Below are 15,977 nucleotides of genomic sequence, written 5' to 3' on the forward strand. Positions count from 1 at the left end.
GACAAACCACCCCACACATACATATAAACACACACACACACACACACACACACACACGTGTGTGTATATGACTGAGACTGTCTGTCAGCGTCTGAAAAAAATGGTCAGCAGCGCACATGCGCATTCAACCGACCCTTGTAAGCCTCATTTTGAATGTAAATAATAAATCAGATCAAGTGGAGACACCGTTGAGACGAATGCCGTAATTACTATTTAGGCTACAACTGCTTACATTTTATGACACTCTCGTATTTGACAAAATTATTTTTGCCAAGTTAACCTGTAAATATTTTCCATGTGTCCGTAATCCTAACAGTTTAGAAACCGCCTTATTTATTTCAAATCGGATTTCTTCACGGTTTGACGTCACACTACGCGGTGATTAATGTCCTCAAACTCTTGAGTTTTAAAGTAAAGCACATCTGACCCTTTCAGCTGCTTTATTTTTTTTCCCCCGCCAAAGGAAAGGATAAAAAAAAATAATAATAATTTCAGCTGCGGTCGCTTTCTTTTCCTGCACTATAGATTTGTGACTTTCAGCCCAGCTGGCACCAACACACCCGCTGGAACCAGTTTGGGTCCGGATTTGGAAACAACACAGGCCAGTTTTCTCTTTTAAAAAGAAAAAAAAAACAGTTCCAACAATTTTCTGAAGGTTAAATGGCAACAAATATTTAAGAATAAATCTGGCAGCGAGCAGTGGGAAAATCTGAAGGCATCCAAATAATTTTGAGCTACTCAATATTAGCTAAAATCATACACGCGAGTTATTTAATAAGAGAACTAATGGACTGTGCCGGCCAGCGGTGGCAGGAAGGGGCAGAACAAAACGTGAGGAGCAAAAAAAATAAGATTCAAAAAAAATTTCTCCAGGCTTTTTAAATTGATTCTTTTTAGAAAAAAAAATGTAGAGTCTGATTTGCGTTTTAGGTTTGAAAATAAAACAAAATGAATAAATAAATGAGAGGCGTCCGTTTGTTACCTGTGTGTATTTTGCATAGGGTTCTAAATGCGGTTTATCCACTAGCGGAGAGCTCGCTGCTGGGAAATGAGTCCTGCTTATAGCGCTGCACTCTTCTAGGTTGGCGCTGGGAAACGATGCCAGTGTCACTGACTGTCGGGCAGAAGACACAGAAGAGAGGAGAAGAAGAGAGGACAGATTGAGATCAGCAGGAGAAAAGAGACTCTACTCTACTGCAGGCCGCGTACCCACCCAGATCAGCCGCATCACTAAAGCCTTTGGCGGTTGTAGGCTGCAGCAGCGGATTATTATTATTATTATTATTTTTTAAATGTATTTTATTTTTATTTATTTTTATGGGGGGGGAGCTTTTTCTCATTTCTGGATCAGCAAAGGAAACATTTAAGTAATTAACTCGCTGCATAAATTAGATTTTCTTTTTCCCCCCCAAGTATTTAATCATTCATAAATAATAATTTCGACATTTCCTCCCTCCCCCACAATTTTGTTCACCTCCCTCCCTCAGCGCCTTTTTTATTTATACCGCTGTCAAGGTTTCTCCGTATCTAACTGAAATCATCCACCACGATAACAGAAACTGTTCCCGTGCAGATCAGCTGATCTCTGTCTGTGTTTCTCTCTCTGTGTGTCTCTCTCCATCTCTCTCTCTCTCTCTCTCTCTCGCCCTCTCCCTCTCCCTCTCTCTCTCTCTCTTCCCCTGCTGAAGATCAAGATTTGAGACGCGTGTTGAAAACGCCGCGCGCCAAGAGAGACGTCCAGAGGTCAGAGACGCTTCAATCAACCGTGACGGTTTTAAATCCGAGCTGATCTCAGCGCGGCTCCTGTCGACAGCCGCGGCCTCGCACGAGCCAGCAGCAACAGCAGCGGTGCAACTGGTGAAGGAGCGGTTTTAATTCATGTGAACGATATTTAATTTGGTTTGAATTCATTTTTACTCGCGTTAATCGCTTGTTGCGTTTATGTAATTCTTTTTTAAAAAAATAATCTATTAAAATCACTCAGGTTATCCAGCAAAAACCTGCACGATTATTTGTTTTAATTTTTGGCGCAATTGGACACGATTCTCTATTTGGTCCAACAATTTCTACGACGGTGGACCAGTGTTTTTGGTGCGAATGAAATGAATGAAAAAAAAACAAAAAACAAATCTGCCGGTAATCTTTAAAATGTATACTTTGCGTGAGGACAGCCTCCCAACACAGCGTAAACAAAAAAGAGCCTTAAAAAAAAAATCTCAACACGTTGCTCCTGTTTGGCGCGTAACTGTCTACACCAAGTGCTCGGTGGGTATACACGGGGTTTGGCACGGGGTGTTTACGGTGCAGAGGAGCCGGGGAAGAGCTGCTGCAGCTCGGCCTGGCAGCTGTGGCTGACAGCGGCTCGGTGCTCCACACCACCACCGGGCCTCGCCGAGCAGGAAGCAGCGGCTCGGGGTCAGGCTGCAGCCGAATCCCGTTTCAACTCTTCACCGCTGTACGCGCCAAACTTGATCAGGGGCGTCGTGACACATATACGACAACGCATTTAAGGGGCACGTTAACGCGCGTTGGCTGGCTGCATGGCGGGGCTGAAGCGGGTCAGATTTATGTCAGCCGGGTTAAAGCTGCGCCGGGGGGGGGAGGTAGCAGCAGACTGAAGCACCTCCGACCTTCTCCCCTCCTCTCCGCCTCTCTTGACCAGCTGACCTGGACCATCGAACCTGGAGCAGAGCCCCAGGGACCCCAGAACCCCCCAGAACCCCAGCAGCTCCAGTCAGACCCTGCTGCCTCACAATAAAGCTGCCCCAAACACACACACACACACACACTCACTCACTCACTCACACTCTCTCCCTCTCTCTCTCTGTCACACACACACACACACACACACACACACACACACACACACACACACACAACACGGGGAGGAAAAAGAAAGAGAGCCTCCGCTTTGTTTAAACAGAGGTTCAATTAAGAAACGCAACCGCCCCCGTGGCTGCAGCCGTGCTTACTTTGTTGCTCTGTAATTGACCGTATCCCCAGAATATCTGTGACGGAGTGCGACGAGGGCCATATCCTGTGCATGGCCATGTGTCCGGGGAGGGTGGGCATGCCGGGGGGCGTGGGCACTTTGGACGCCGGGTACGAGTACAAGTGGTTGTAGGGGATGCCGGGCTGCGGCGGGTGCGGGTGCGGCGCCTGCTTGCCGGACTCGTACTGGCCCTGCTGGGAGAGGTTCCCGATCTTGTTGCGCAGGATCCGGCTGATGGAGCTGACGGAGGGCAGGTTAAACTTGTCGCACACGCCGTCGGCCAGCAGCCTGTCGCGGATCTCCCAGGCAAAAATCCCCGGGTCGCGCTGCTTGTACGTCCGTATGTGCTTGACCACGGTGGGCGTGGTGACGCGCGGCTTGCTGCCGCCGATGGCGCCCGGCAGGATGGAGCCCGTCTCGTTGTAGCGCGCCAGGATCTTGCTGACGCAGCCGTGCGAGACGCGCAGCTGGCGGCTGATGTCGCACGGCCGGATGCCGAGCTGGGCGAGCTCCACGATGCGCAGCCGGATGGCGTTGGGCAGCGGCCTGCCGTTGACGAACACGCCGCCGAGCTGGTTCACCTCGCCGAAGGCTGGTTCTGGAGGATGGCGTTGCGCCCAAGGCGGGGAGATTGACACACACACACACACACACACACACACACACACACACACACACACACACACACACACACACACAACAATGAGAGTGATTAGGTAACCGAATCGAGGCCCAGTCCAACCGCACCGAGATCAGGCCTAATGTGATGCAATAAACATCCAATTAGAGGCAAACAAATATGGCAAATATGACGAGGGATTTTTTTTTTTTTAACGGAAATTATCTGATTGCACCGGTCTGTTTTTGCAACGCTTGAAAAAAAAAAATTGTGTCAGGAAAAACCAGCCAGTGCCCCAAAAGAATTCTTAAACAAAAGAAAAGAAAAATCTTCCACTTGCGCGCCAACCACATTTGGCGTAAAAAGTGGAAAATTGTCCTATTTTTTTTCTCCTCCATAACAGTTTGTCTGGAGAGTTTTTTGGTTTCCGCGATCACTGCAGACTCCCAGCAGGGCTGATCACTGGCACACACACGAAGCGTCACACGGATGTCCTGCGCTCCCTGCCAGCGCTCGTGCGTAACTGACTCGCGTAAATAATCCAGGCTGCCGTGGGGTTGTTTTTTTTTGTTATGTTTTTTTTTGTTTTGTTTTGTTTTTTGTTTTTCTTCCCGCGAGATTCACAGCTAAAACACTTGCTCTTAGGCAACGTTTCCAGAGGTGGAAAGCCAACTGACGATCAGCCCGTAACTGCCTCACTGACGAGGAAAAAGAAGGAGAGAAGAGAGAGAGGAGGGAAGAAAAAAAAAAAACCCGGTTCAGACCGTTGAACTCACCCATTGCGTTGAAGCCGCAGAAGAAGACCACGGTGTCCGGTTCGTGAGTCCTGCGCGAGTCCCGCTCCGCGTCCAGCGTGTCCGCCGTGTCGGCAATCGCGTCGTCCAAAGAAAAATCCTCCTCGTTGCGATAGAGGGGAGCGAGAGGGACAAAACAGTCGGTGTGTTTCCTGCTGCCGCCGCTGACAGGCTTACATTTCAATCTGTCCACATCCAGGGGGGCCGGACTTCCAGCGCCGCTGCTGCGCGCCGATTGGCTGGGCGAGCCGGCGATGACCCAGAGAGGCGCTGCGATTGGTCCGAAGTTTGACATGACAAATCGACGGAGCTCCCCAACCACCACCAGCAGCAGCCACCACCACCACCACCACCTCCTCCTCCACCTCCACCTCCTCCTCCTCCCCTGTCCCGTGTCTCCCACCAGAGAGCTGCTGCTGGAGATCCACCACCAGTGATACACACACAGAGGCGGTGAGTATGAATGAAGCTTCTCCACACTCTGATTCGATCCAAGTCAACAGGTGACAACAAAGACGCTCCAAATAGAAACAAAAAGGTTCATGCACAAAAATAATTACAACTCCGTTATAGTTTGACTCCCATGCATATTCTCTTTTGTATATTTTTTTTCTTTAGAAAAAAAGTGTTAAAAGAGGTGAAAAGCAGCGCGATCTGCGCGTGTTTGACGCACAGGCCCTGATCTCAGGGTTTAAAGCGGCATCGTTGGGGGAAATTGGAAGAAATGAATGATCTCTTTTCAGCGACGCAATTGGCCGTCTGATTTATTTTTCTTTCTTCTAAATTATATATCAGCGCGCTCAGGGATTATCACCCCCACAACTTTACTCCTCGTTTTCATTTAGCGCCCCACATTTTAGTTCTCTTCCGCTCAGCACCGAATATATCGGCTGCCACGGCAAAAAAAACAAGCGGCTCACGGTTGAAATATTTTGACTTTAAAGAACAGAGGAGAATGGAAATGTTTAACTTTACGGAGAGACAGAGACAGGGTGGCGGTTAATTCCTCCTGTTCAATCAAAAACTCCTCAAATAAATTGTTCGAGTCAAGAAAAAAATTATACTGACGATATTTTCTAGTTTGGAGCAGCGACCACGACGGCCAATGCAACTAAATAAATTTGATGAAAATGTATATATTAATATTCTTTTAATTTATGATTTATACGTAATATTTTCAACATAAGTGTCGTAAATGCACGCTGAATGTTTGACTCGGTAGGCCGGACGCAACAAATGAACCTGTGAAACGCTGTGATCTGATTTGAATTGCGCTTTAATTCTCGGTTGAATTTGGGACACCTTCAACTCGGAGGCTCGCGCTGCTTGAAAACGTGGCGTCAAAATGGATCATTCCCAGCGTTCCTGCTGCCGCCTCTTGCACCCCGCTCCTATACCCGTGCAGCCGTCAGTGAGAGAGATTTCTTGCTTCCTGACTCCAGAAACAAACACACCGCCAGAAGCTTTTGCTTTTTTTTTTTTTTTTTTTCTTCACTCTCTCCCACACCAGTCTGGCGCGCGTTTCCTTCTGTCATATATATTTTTGAAAGTCCGCGGCGCGTGACTGGCCCTCATCCCGTCCCACCTTGAAGGCATGAATGTTTCAGAATGGCACGAGTGCAGCCGAGCAATTAGCCTCTTTGCCCCCCCCCCCTCCCCCCAAAACAACAACTCCTCTGCTGACATTAAAGCGAGGCTCGAAAGGCCGCAGGCGTGCGCACGCCCCCCCCCCCCCCCCCTCGCCCTCCCCTCCGTGTTTGTTCCGGTGCAGGGAGGAGAACCGGGCCGTGCGTGCCTCCTCGCCTCGCCCGCGTCCCTTTCCCCCACTCTTGCGGGATGCCACCACACTTCTCCGTCGGTGCAAATTTGGACAACACCAAAAGGGTTTTTTAATTTTGGTGGGCAAACTTTTCCTACTGGTAGGGCCACAATGGGTTCTCAACATTTGATAGAGAGGGGGGGGGGGGCCGCAGCAGCAGATGGAGTGTTTTGGTGAACCACTTCATAGGATAAAAGAATACATCATGGGATATGCAGAAAACATGTGCTTTAATGTCAATTAAAAATGAGCAAAAGCGTTGCAATAAAAATCAGTGTCTTTGAAGCCTCGCGGTATTTAGCTCTTTATTGAAATGACTCTGAAAACACTGAAAAAGTGGATGAAATACAGCTATTTTATGACTGAATTACTCTTAATATAATTTCTTTGAGTTTGGTTAAAAGCCTTACCGGGCCGCATATGGCCCACGGACCGTAGTTTGCCCATCCCTGGTGGTGCTAGATGCCACAAGAAGCATCAACTTCTTCCTGTAGCCTACATGCTTTTTTGTTTTGTTGCCCGATGCTTTATTTTATCCTCAGAGGGCTGAATGATGACCCCCCCCCCCCCATTCACACACACACACACACACACACACACACACGCACGCACGCACCCTTTGTTTTTTAAACCACCGCTGCGACGCTCGTGCCTCCCCTTCTGTCCCTCCCCACCTGTCCGTGCTGCTGCTGCCGCTGCTGCTGCTGCCGCTGCTGCTGCTGCTGCTGCCGCCGCTGCTGCCCAGCAGACAGCGCAGGGCAGACAGAGCGACACTGTTTACTGTTGTGTTTGCGGGCTGAAACGTGCTCGGCTTGTTTCCACTGCGGCGTACAGCGGCAGAGGTCATCGCTGCGGGATCAAAGGTCCCGGGAAGAGCTGCTCCATCGTCAAGCCTGTTTGGACTGCACGGACACACCACCACCACCACACCTACCACCTCTACCACCACCACCACCACCACCAGACCCCAACCACCCATCACACACACACACACACACACACACACACACACACACACACACACACACACACACACACACACACTACCCCCAGCACCCATCTTTCCCCACTTTGTCGTGAAAAGGAAAGGAAGCCGCAGCCACGACACTGGCGGGTTTTACTGGGACAATTTTAACCCGATTAATGACACAAAAAAAAAACAAAAAAAACAACTGAAAGGAAAGTTAAGAAATAAACGACTGCAGATTAAGCTCAAATTAAGAGCGTTAAAGGTGGCAAATCCCTCTGTCGTATAATGATTATTATTACTTATCGTTGTTGTTATTGTAAGTGGATTGAATTTTAAGCGTGTGTTTGTTCATAATGATTTCCAGCGCGGGCATGGCGGCGGTCACACGCCTCCATCCATCCAGGCCGCAGGCCCAAACACGCACCGTTCAACCCGCATCGCCAGACGAGCTGCGCGTGGATGGAGTCGGACAGGAGACGCTCCCTGACCCCGTGAGTTCCTTTTTTAAACTCCCGCCTGCACGTTCCATTTACCAGGACTGCTGTCATCTAGGTTTTGTTGTTGTTGTTTTTTGTTTTGTTTCGTTTTCGTTTTTGCACCGCAAATTGTTTTCAAAACGCGTGACTGGAATCCATTAAAAGTGCGTTTAGAGGCTTCTAAAAGATTTTGGTTTTAATTGGGGTGATTTGCGGTGTGTGGTGTGTAAGGCAAGGTGAGCCCGCCGCCTGACTTGTTGCGCAAACGCATTGCAATATTGTTTGCGCTATGGCTCCTTTACAGGCTCAGTGGCCATCAGCCAATGCACGAGTGAGATGTTGCAAAAATACATTTTAATCTGTGAGTTTCTACGCTCCAGAAAGTAGCGAGTCTCCACCATAAAATGTCACTTTTAATGCCAAAATCTCAGCCTCTGCTAATATCAATTCACCGGAAATGCCAAATATGGATAGATATATTTATCATAATTCATTTTTAATTTTTTTTATTTCATTTTTTTGTTCACATTTTTTATTTGCTGTCTCTTGTCGAAGTTGCGCCCTCGGCCCAGAGTTTGTCTAGTGTGCGAGCCGCTACCTGTTTGTGTTTCTCCGCTTGCTTTCATGTGAAAGTGTTTGCGTTGGACATAATTGATTGCACGGCTCGAGCGGCTCCTTATTGACTCAAGATGATGGAAGAAGAACTGGAGGAGGGGGGAAAAAAAGAAATCTTTCTCGAGTTTATTTTTGCTACCACTTCCCCACTTTTTTTCTCATCCCATTATCAAGACTCCAAGGTATCCATCGGGAATCACAAATGATTTCATTTAAAGTCTCGCTGCAGCAAATGTTCCTCCTCCGTGCCCCCCGAACGTTCAGAAGGTGAGAAGAATAAATCAGGCGGCAGCCCGGACTTCCTGCGCCGCGGAGATCCAGTCGGGGGGCGGGGGGGGGTGAGAAAACAGAGTTTGCCAGGGGAGCTTGTTGATATCTACTTAGTGCGGGCAGCCGTGAACGCTTGATGACAGCCTCTCCCACTGCAGCTATCTACTGGCTGTGTGAACACCTTTTGTTGTCAGTTTTTCGACGAGACGAGCTAAGACTTGTGGGACTTTTCCCACCCCAGTCATCTGTTGTCACAACAACGCGGATGTAGAACAGATTTTATTTAATTTTATTTAAAAAAAATAATAATAATAATAATAATAATAAATAAAAAAATATATAAATGCACTTACTGCTTTATTTCTGTTTTAAAATAGACAACAAAAATAGTTCCTGGTTGTTTAATAGACTGTGTCTTCTGATCAAAGCCACCCTTGTCCTTTGTTTCCTCTCAGAAACGGCGTAAGTGACGCAGCAAACTCAATTCCATTAAATGTTCATTAATACACAAACTCAAACGTCGTTGAGTCTGTCGTAACGTTAATAAAAAAAAAAATAATTGAAATCGAATTAATCACATCAAAGTGCGTCTCTCAGTCGTCTTTTGCTTTATTTTCACACCACAAAGACTGGAGTCTGACGCGAACTCACGGTTGACTTTTTCCAGGCGCGTCGTATTCGAATTATTAAAAATGTTTATGCAAAAATGACGTCAGCCGAATGCGTTTCAGTCTCGAAGACAACACGAGTCATCGTCAGGATTGATGAAGCGTCGACAAACAGGCGAATTAATTGGGAGAACAAATATTTTACTTTCGTTGTTTATTTTAATTGTCTCGTTATCCCTCATAATTCGCTGTCTCTGCTGACGAAATTTTACCAATTTATTTTGGAGAGCTGTCAGAGGGCAAAAAAGGAAAAGCAAAGAGAGAAGTCAGCAAAGAAAAACTTTAAATAGGCCAATGGACGTGAAAAAAACAGCAACAAAACTATAGAAATAATTATAGCTAATAACTATATTCTGTAATACAATATATATTTGGTGGTTCAGCCGCTAGCTGGGCCCTTAAAATTGTTTATCACCTAGAAATGTTTTAACTACAAGGCAGTTTTCGATAAACACGAAACATTTGAAAATATATTATTATTTAAAATAAAATATTTTATTCTTCAAAACAAATGTTAATCGAATTTCGTATTATTATTATTATTATTATTATTATTATTATTATTATACTATGGATCTAACCTATGATCCACGTGACTAGGGTGTGGGTTACTGGATGAGGTGAGGCCCGCCGACTCTAATAACGCAATAGCTTCACACACGCGCGCACACACACACACACACACACACACACACACACACACACACACACACACACACTGATGGCTCCCAGTGAGGACGACCACACCAACTCGCCCCACCTCACTCAACCCTCCATGTGGGGAAACCCCAGTCAGCACTAATGGCTCATCACAGCAGCAGCCCAGAGGAGCGTGGGGGGAGGGGGACGAGGGTGTGGAGCGCTGACATCTCGTCCCAACTGTCTGCTCTGACTGACGTGTGCAATGAGACGCACATGATGGTTAGTCCAGCGTGCGTGCGTGCGTTAATCCGGGAGGTTGCATGGGCGATCAAACTTTTGGACTGGTGGGGCCATAGTGGGTTTTAGAATTTGACAGAGAGGGGCCGGAGCTGCAGCAGATCGATAGAGTGTTTTGGTGAGCCACCTCATAGGAGGGAAAATATATTATGGGACGTGTATAAAACATGTAGCCCTACGGTGTTAAGCTCTTTATCGAAATGACCCTTAAAACGTTGAAAAAAAAAATGAAATACAGCTATTTTAGGATTTACTGACTATTAATATAATTTCTTCCAAAAAAAATAAAATAATAATCCCCCCAAAAAAACCAAAAGGTTTAACGGGCCGCTCATGGTTTCAGGGTGACGCGTTGTGGATGCGGCCCGCGTGCACGAGCCGGGGCACGGGGCGCCTGTGGAAGCGACCCACCGTGATGCCTCCGACCTCTGCGGCCCAGACGGCGGTGACACCATTAAAAGGCGCAGGTTCACACTCTTCCCGCCCGCACGGCCCGGTGACTTTAGTGCGGCCTTAATGAGGACGAACGCGGGTTAACGACGTACCTTGCAGAGGCCAAGGCCGGGGCCTCGGAGCGGAGAGGGAGCCAGAGGAGCCGGGGTGCAGGGGGGAAAGCAACAATATTTACGACACTTTACAGCATTCATCACTTTGACATCTGTTCCACTGGCACCTGGCACCCATTAGTATTCAATATTTCATCTCGCGCTAATTAAGAGACCTCTTTGTCCCGCACGAAGGACACTGAAAGGTGGAGGAGGAGAGAGAGAAATGGCACCGGGGCCTCGGCGCGCCTTTACGCAGCGTTTCCTCCGTGTGGAAAAGTGAGAATGGGGTGTTGATGCAGCAGAGCACAGCCACCGACCTGGAGGAGTCGCTGAGTCATACCTGCGCTGGATTTATGTCCAATTTCCGGCCAGATCCCCAAATCAGCCAGAAAAATCCCGCAATTATCCGGATTTAGGAACAAAAGGTTTATTTTCCAGTTGCTTTTGTTTAAAAAAAAAATAAATTATACATGACACAAGTAAGTGTTCACTGCAAAGCACAATGTAGTAAATAAAAAAAATATATGGGGGGAAAAAAACGAGCCCTGTTACTAATAGTTCCCTATTGACAGCATTCAAATGAAATGTGTTTTGTCTTTCTAGTTCACCTGAGAGAAGCGGCCCCGCGGCCACCCTGCAGCCTCGTGACTCTCCTCCATACGGCACCGTGCGTTTGAATGCAAACTGCAGTAACCGGCTGGCTGGCTGGCTGGCTGGCTGGTTTGCCTGGCTGGCTGGCTGGCTGGTTGACTGCCTGTCGGTGGAATGTGAAGCAGCACATCTTGGCAGCAGCATCAAGCCACCGAGGGCACCAAGAGAAGGTGGGTCGATCCGCAAGGAACGTCAAGAGCGTGGAAAAGAGGAACTTCCGGTTGAGCCAGTTTGAGCTGCACATTGGCCGGAATCAGATGCTGGGTTTGGTTTTGATCACAAGTGCAGAAAAAGTCCCCCTAGATTTCTCCAAAGTCACATTTTTAACCCGAATTCTTCGGGTCACTGATGCTGCGTCGTCGCCTCCTTTGACGTTCCAGAATACGGCGGCGCCATCTAGTGGACAATTTACAAAACAGTAGACGACTTTTTCTGCCCCTGAAATGAAAGAATTACAAGACAGTCTGCACAGCGCCCTCTAGCACACGTTCACGGGAACTAAAGTCCAATGGAAAACTGTTAACCATGATGAACATGTGTCATGATCAGATTATTTGCGTTTAGTAATTTAGTTATTTCCTTGTTGAGGTGCAGTGCATCGTTGTTTCTGCCTCTGAATCCATTGATCCTGACTTTCCAACTATATTTCAACTATACTTCACTGCGAATAGAGGAGACAAACAACGAGCAGCTCGATAGTCATCCCTGGTGTGAAAGCTCGTCTTTTCAGCAGTTGATACAAACCTCAGGGCATACAGGGAGGCAACTGACTGACTGTAGGAAGTTGAAGTTAGGTGTCATGACCAATATGTCCTGCAGAGGGCAGCCCCACATCACAAACTTCCCAGAACTGATGTTCGAGTTGCAGAGGTTCATTTCACTTTTGGGGGTGTTCAAAACCAAAACTTGAGGCCATTATCAAAGCAATGGAGGCACGTTGCTGGTCTGCTGATGACATCACGTTAAACTAAAAGAACAGATAATGACTTCTTCATAAGACATTGTACGTGATATTGATATAAGATGTGATTGTAACGATTCTTTATGTCTCCAAATAGCTTTAAAAGCAGGATGCAGCTGGACTTGATGGCTGTGAGGATGCTGAGGGCTGAGGACCAATTTCTACCAAACAGTAAGTAGAACCACAATTTTTTTTTTTCTTTCCAAATTTAAATAGAAACAATATATTTCTTTCTTTTAAAAGTACAAGAATAATATTTAAACTTCTCTTTGGTGCTTAAGATGAACCATAAACCTTTTTATATAACAAATAGAATGTCAAAGTTTATGGTATGAATTATCCAAAACATTTAAACAACGTAAATGCTCCCAGCAAACAAAGCTCTTGAACACTCTTAAAATATTTTCAGTCATATCTATTATGTTCTAACAATGTGACTTCCTCGGTCTTCATTTGTAACTTTAAAACTCACTTGATGTGTGTGACTTCCTGTTGTTGTGCCACTCTCCTCCTGTTTTCCGAGTCCTCGATGGAAATCCTGGCGGTACACACTAGTTTTGTCCCCTAAAGCTCTGTCCAAACAAACCTGACTTCTTTCTTTTTGTGGAGGGCTACTGGGGGGTGTTGATGGGACACTTTCACCGAGCAGCACGCACACACACACTCACACACACACACACACACACACACACACAGCTGCTGCTACATGATCAAGCAGACTCACAAGAGCCTGGTTCTAATTACCCCCCCCCCTCCCCATCCACCCCCCCAGTCTGCAGAAGCCCCTCTCCAAAATGCTAATACTGTTTACAGAGGAGGGAGAGGCAGGTGCAGCAGCAGCAGCAGCAGCAACAGCAGCAGCAGCAGCAGCATCACGCTGCACTGAACCCAGCAGCGACAGAGGCCTTATTGTGGATGCTGCATGGAGATGGTTGTAATCACGCTGCGATCAGATAAGGATACTGGACTTTATCTCCAGAGCCAATTGCATCTCAAACCTCTGACTGAAGCTGTGGCCTCGAGATTTAAAATCCTGTTGCACAACGCAGATGTTGAGCTAGGTACTTTTTTTTTTTTTTTTTAATACTAAAATTGGGAAGAAAAAAAACACAATGCCAAATGTATTGGGTTTGATGCATTACAGGAGTGGCCTATCAATTTGAAAAGTAAAAAGTAAAAAAAAACAAAAAAAAACAACCTTGGATGAATAGTGTATATCAATAATAATTTCTGTTTGACTGCAGTGCATTTTCTTACCAGTATTCGTGGTAACTTGAAATTAAAGGAATTAAAAAAAAAAAAAAATAGGGAACGTTTAAATGAATAAAATCCCCACTTTTGATTAGCATTGTCGTATTATTGCAGCAGTTAAAATTAAGTGTAAGAGTGTATATAATTATAGAATTTTCTCATCGACAACTTTGTTTAGAGAAAAAAAATTGATTGTTTTATTTTGACTAGAAAATTTGAAAAAAAAAATATTATTTTTTTTTCTTGTTTACAAAATCCTGACATTTGGAGAGAAAAAAAAACATCAAGAATTTTGGGACGTGACATTGTAAAACCCTGGATTATGGGAGAACACTGAAGCTCAGTGTTGGATCCGTGTGCACAAACAGGCACTGATGTTGGTGCTGCTGGTCCAGTCGCACCGCGTGAGTCACAACTGTGGTCTTGGCAGAGCTGAGACCGAGGAAGGGATTGAGGGGGGGAAATGGAGAGCTGAACAACAAGAGTAAATATTTGGCCGTGGAGAGCTCTCTGGAGCTGCAGAGGACCCTCTCCGGCTCAAGCCCGCCAGTGTTAAATAGATTAAGTGGCTGCTGGGTCATTGTGGACAGAGAAATTCCCGCTCTGTGGACACGACTTCTCTTTGCTTTTGCGTGTTTTCGCTCTCCAATCGAAGTGGCCTCTGTCAACTCGCCACTCCGAGCAGAAAACTACTGTAATGCGCCGCTGTTTGTCCGCCACTGCAGGCCCCTGTTTGCACATTACTGCGCTACAAAAACAATCACACCCTCTCCAAAACTTTGCCCGGGAGAAAAATTCACATCGAAAGTTCCTCTTTGGTGCTGATTGGATGGGATTTTCTTTAAGAAGAAAAAGAAAAGTAGACAGAAAATCCACTTTCACTGCACGAATTATCTTCAAATCCAGGTCAGCGACTTTGTTGAACTTTGCAGACGTCGCAGGCGATTTAATACCTCCCAAAATCACACGTGATATCGCCTGTGGCTATAGACGTGGACGCGGCGCAGTAGATAGTGTCCCCACATCCCATTCAGGCCCATTCAGAGCCATGACAACACGGAACAAGCTCGGATTTATCCTGCAAAGTTAAAGCACATTGTGCCGCGGCGTCAATCAGCCATTATTGCGGGACTGAACAAATGCAAAATCTTGACTGGAACAAATGCTTCCAACTGGTCTCGGACGCGGGGCTACATTTCCCCCCTTTGTTCGTCGCCTCTGCCTGGCATGTATTTGTGTTCCCTCGCACCCGACCACCCAGGGAGACTCGGGGAGGCGCGTCCGGCGACACTGTGCGCTGCGCGGCCCCGTGCGCCGCGTTCAAGTGGATGGGAGGCGATATCAATATCAAATAGGATCCTCGGCGAGATACGCGCAGCATAAGGCTGCATAGAGCCGGGGTTTGTTTGTTTGTTTGGGGTTTTTTTTGTTTTTTTTTGGCATTTAATGCGTTTTAAATGTAAGCACAGGGAGGAGAAGAAGCAGAAGCAGAAGGATGGAGCTCACTGCTCTCCAGAATCAGGAAGATGTAAAATCCCTGAGAGGATCAAAGAAACACAAAGTTTTGCTTGAAATGATCAGTGATTGCAATTTGTTTGATTATACCGTATTTTTTTCTAACCCACCAGTTGGAGGAGCTAGAATATTGAAAAATAGTTATTTAAACGACAGTCAAAAATTCTTCCAAAATGCAAGAAGAGTAATGATGAAACAGACAACATAGAGTATATCACAACGTATACATGAACACATATACAGATACAACATATACAATATATTCAACTTAGAATACATATACATATATTCTGTATAAGTAAAGTGTCATCTTGCTCTGATTTTTACTAGTCAAAATTGACAAATTGAAGTTTGATAAGTTGAGTGTTAGCAGAATAAAACATGACGCCTCTATTCAAAAGTGTACATGGCATAATGTTTTAACATTTTCAAACTGATATTCATTATTGCATAAATTCATAGTTCATAGTTTAAAAGCGATCATGTGGACAAATACGAGCCAATAGATTTAAGGTACCGTGTGTTTAAAGGGCTCTTATTTCATGACTTGGAATAAAAATGACATGCATGTATTATATTTAGCTAACGTCACTATAAAATCGTCACAACGACTGTATTCATGTGCCAATGATAAGCATTAGTGTTCAAAGAACAGGCCCGTGAAGGAGCTGCATGGGCACATCCCAGAACATCGACCTGCTGCTGGGGTTTAATGACTTTTTATTCTTTTTTTTTTTTTTTTTTTGCATCCCAGCAGGGATGTAAAAAAAAAACAAAACAAAAAAGTACGGCAGGACCAGATCAGAAGATCATAAAACACATTAATATTACCATCATGACTGTAATAGGCTAATATGTTTTCTTACCATTAGCTGCTGCAAAAAAAAAA

The 15,977-nt window shown here is 45.9% G+C and overlaps 1 protein-coding gene and 1 long non-coding RNA gene across 3 annotated transcripts in view; one reads left to right on the forward strand and one right to left on the reverse strand.

Annotated features, from left to right (window-relative positions):
- The window catches only part of pax9 (paired box 9), an 8,792-nt gene extending 4,067 nt beyond the window's left edge, over window positions 1–4,725 (reverse strand). For both annotated transcript variants that reach the window (XM_076023188.1, XM_076023189.1), the window contains exons 1-2: window positions 4,388–4,725; window positions 2,973–3,590 (exon numbers count right to left, since the gene is read on the reverse strand). In XM_076023188.1, coding sequence (XP_075879303.1) covers window positions 2,973–3,590; window positions 4,388–4,700 — 931 coding nt within the window. In that variant the 5' untranslated portion in view covers window positions 4,701–4,725. The remainder of the gene's footprint in view (window positions 1–2,972; window positions 3,591–4,387) is intronic.
- Window positions 4,726–7,448: 2,723 nt separating this feature from the next.
- LOC142886170 (uncharacterized) lies at window positions 7,449–12,520 on the forward strand. The gene is made up of 3 exons (XR_012926382.1): window positions 7,449–7,685; window positions 11,314–11,531; window positions 12,420–12,520. It is a non-coding gene; the product is annotated as an uncharacterized LOC142886170 (long non-coding RNA).
- The last annotated feature ends 3,457 nt before the right edge of the window (window positions 12,521–15,977 follow it).

The sequence above is a fragment of the Nelusetta ayraudi genome, unplaced genomic scaffold, assembly GCF_046127955.1.
Source record: "Nelusetta ayraudi isolate G7.1 ecotype Tasmania unplaced genomic scaffold, CSIRO-AGI_Nayr_v1 ptg000015l, whole genome shotgun sequence".
Classification (NCBI taxonomy): domain Eukaryota; kingdom Metazoa; phylum Chordata; class Actinopteri; order Tetraodontiformes; family Monacanthidae; genus Nelusetta; species Nelusetta ayraudi.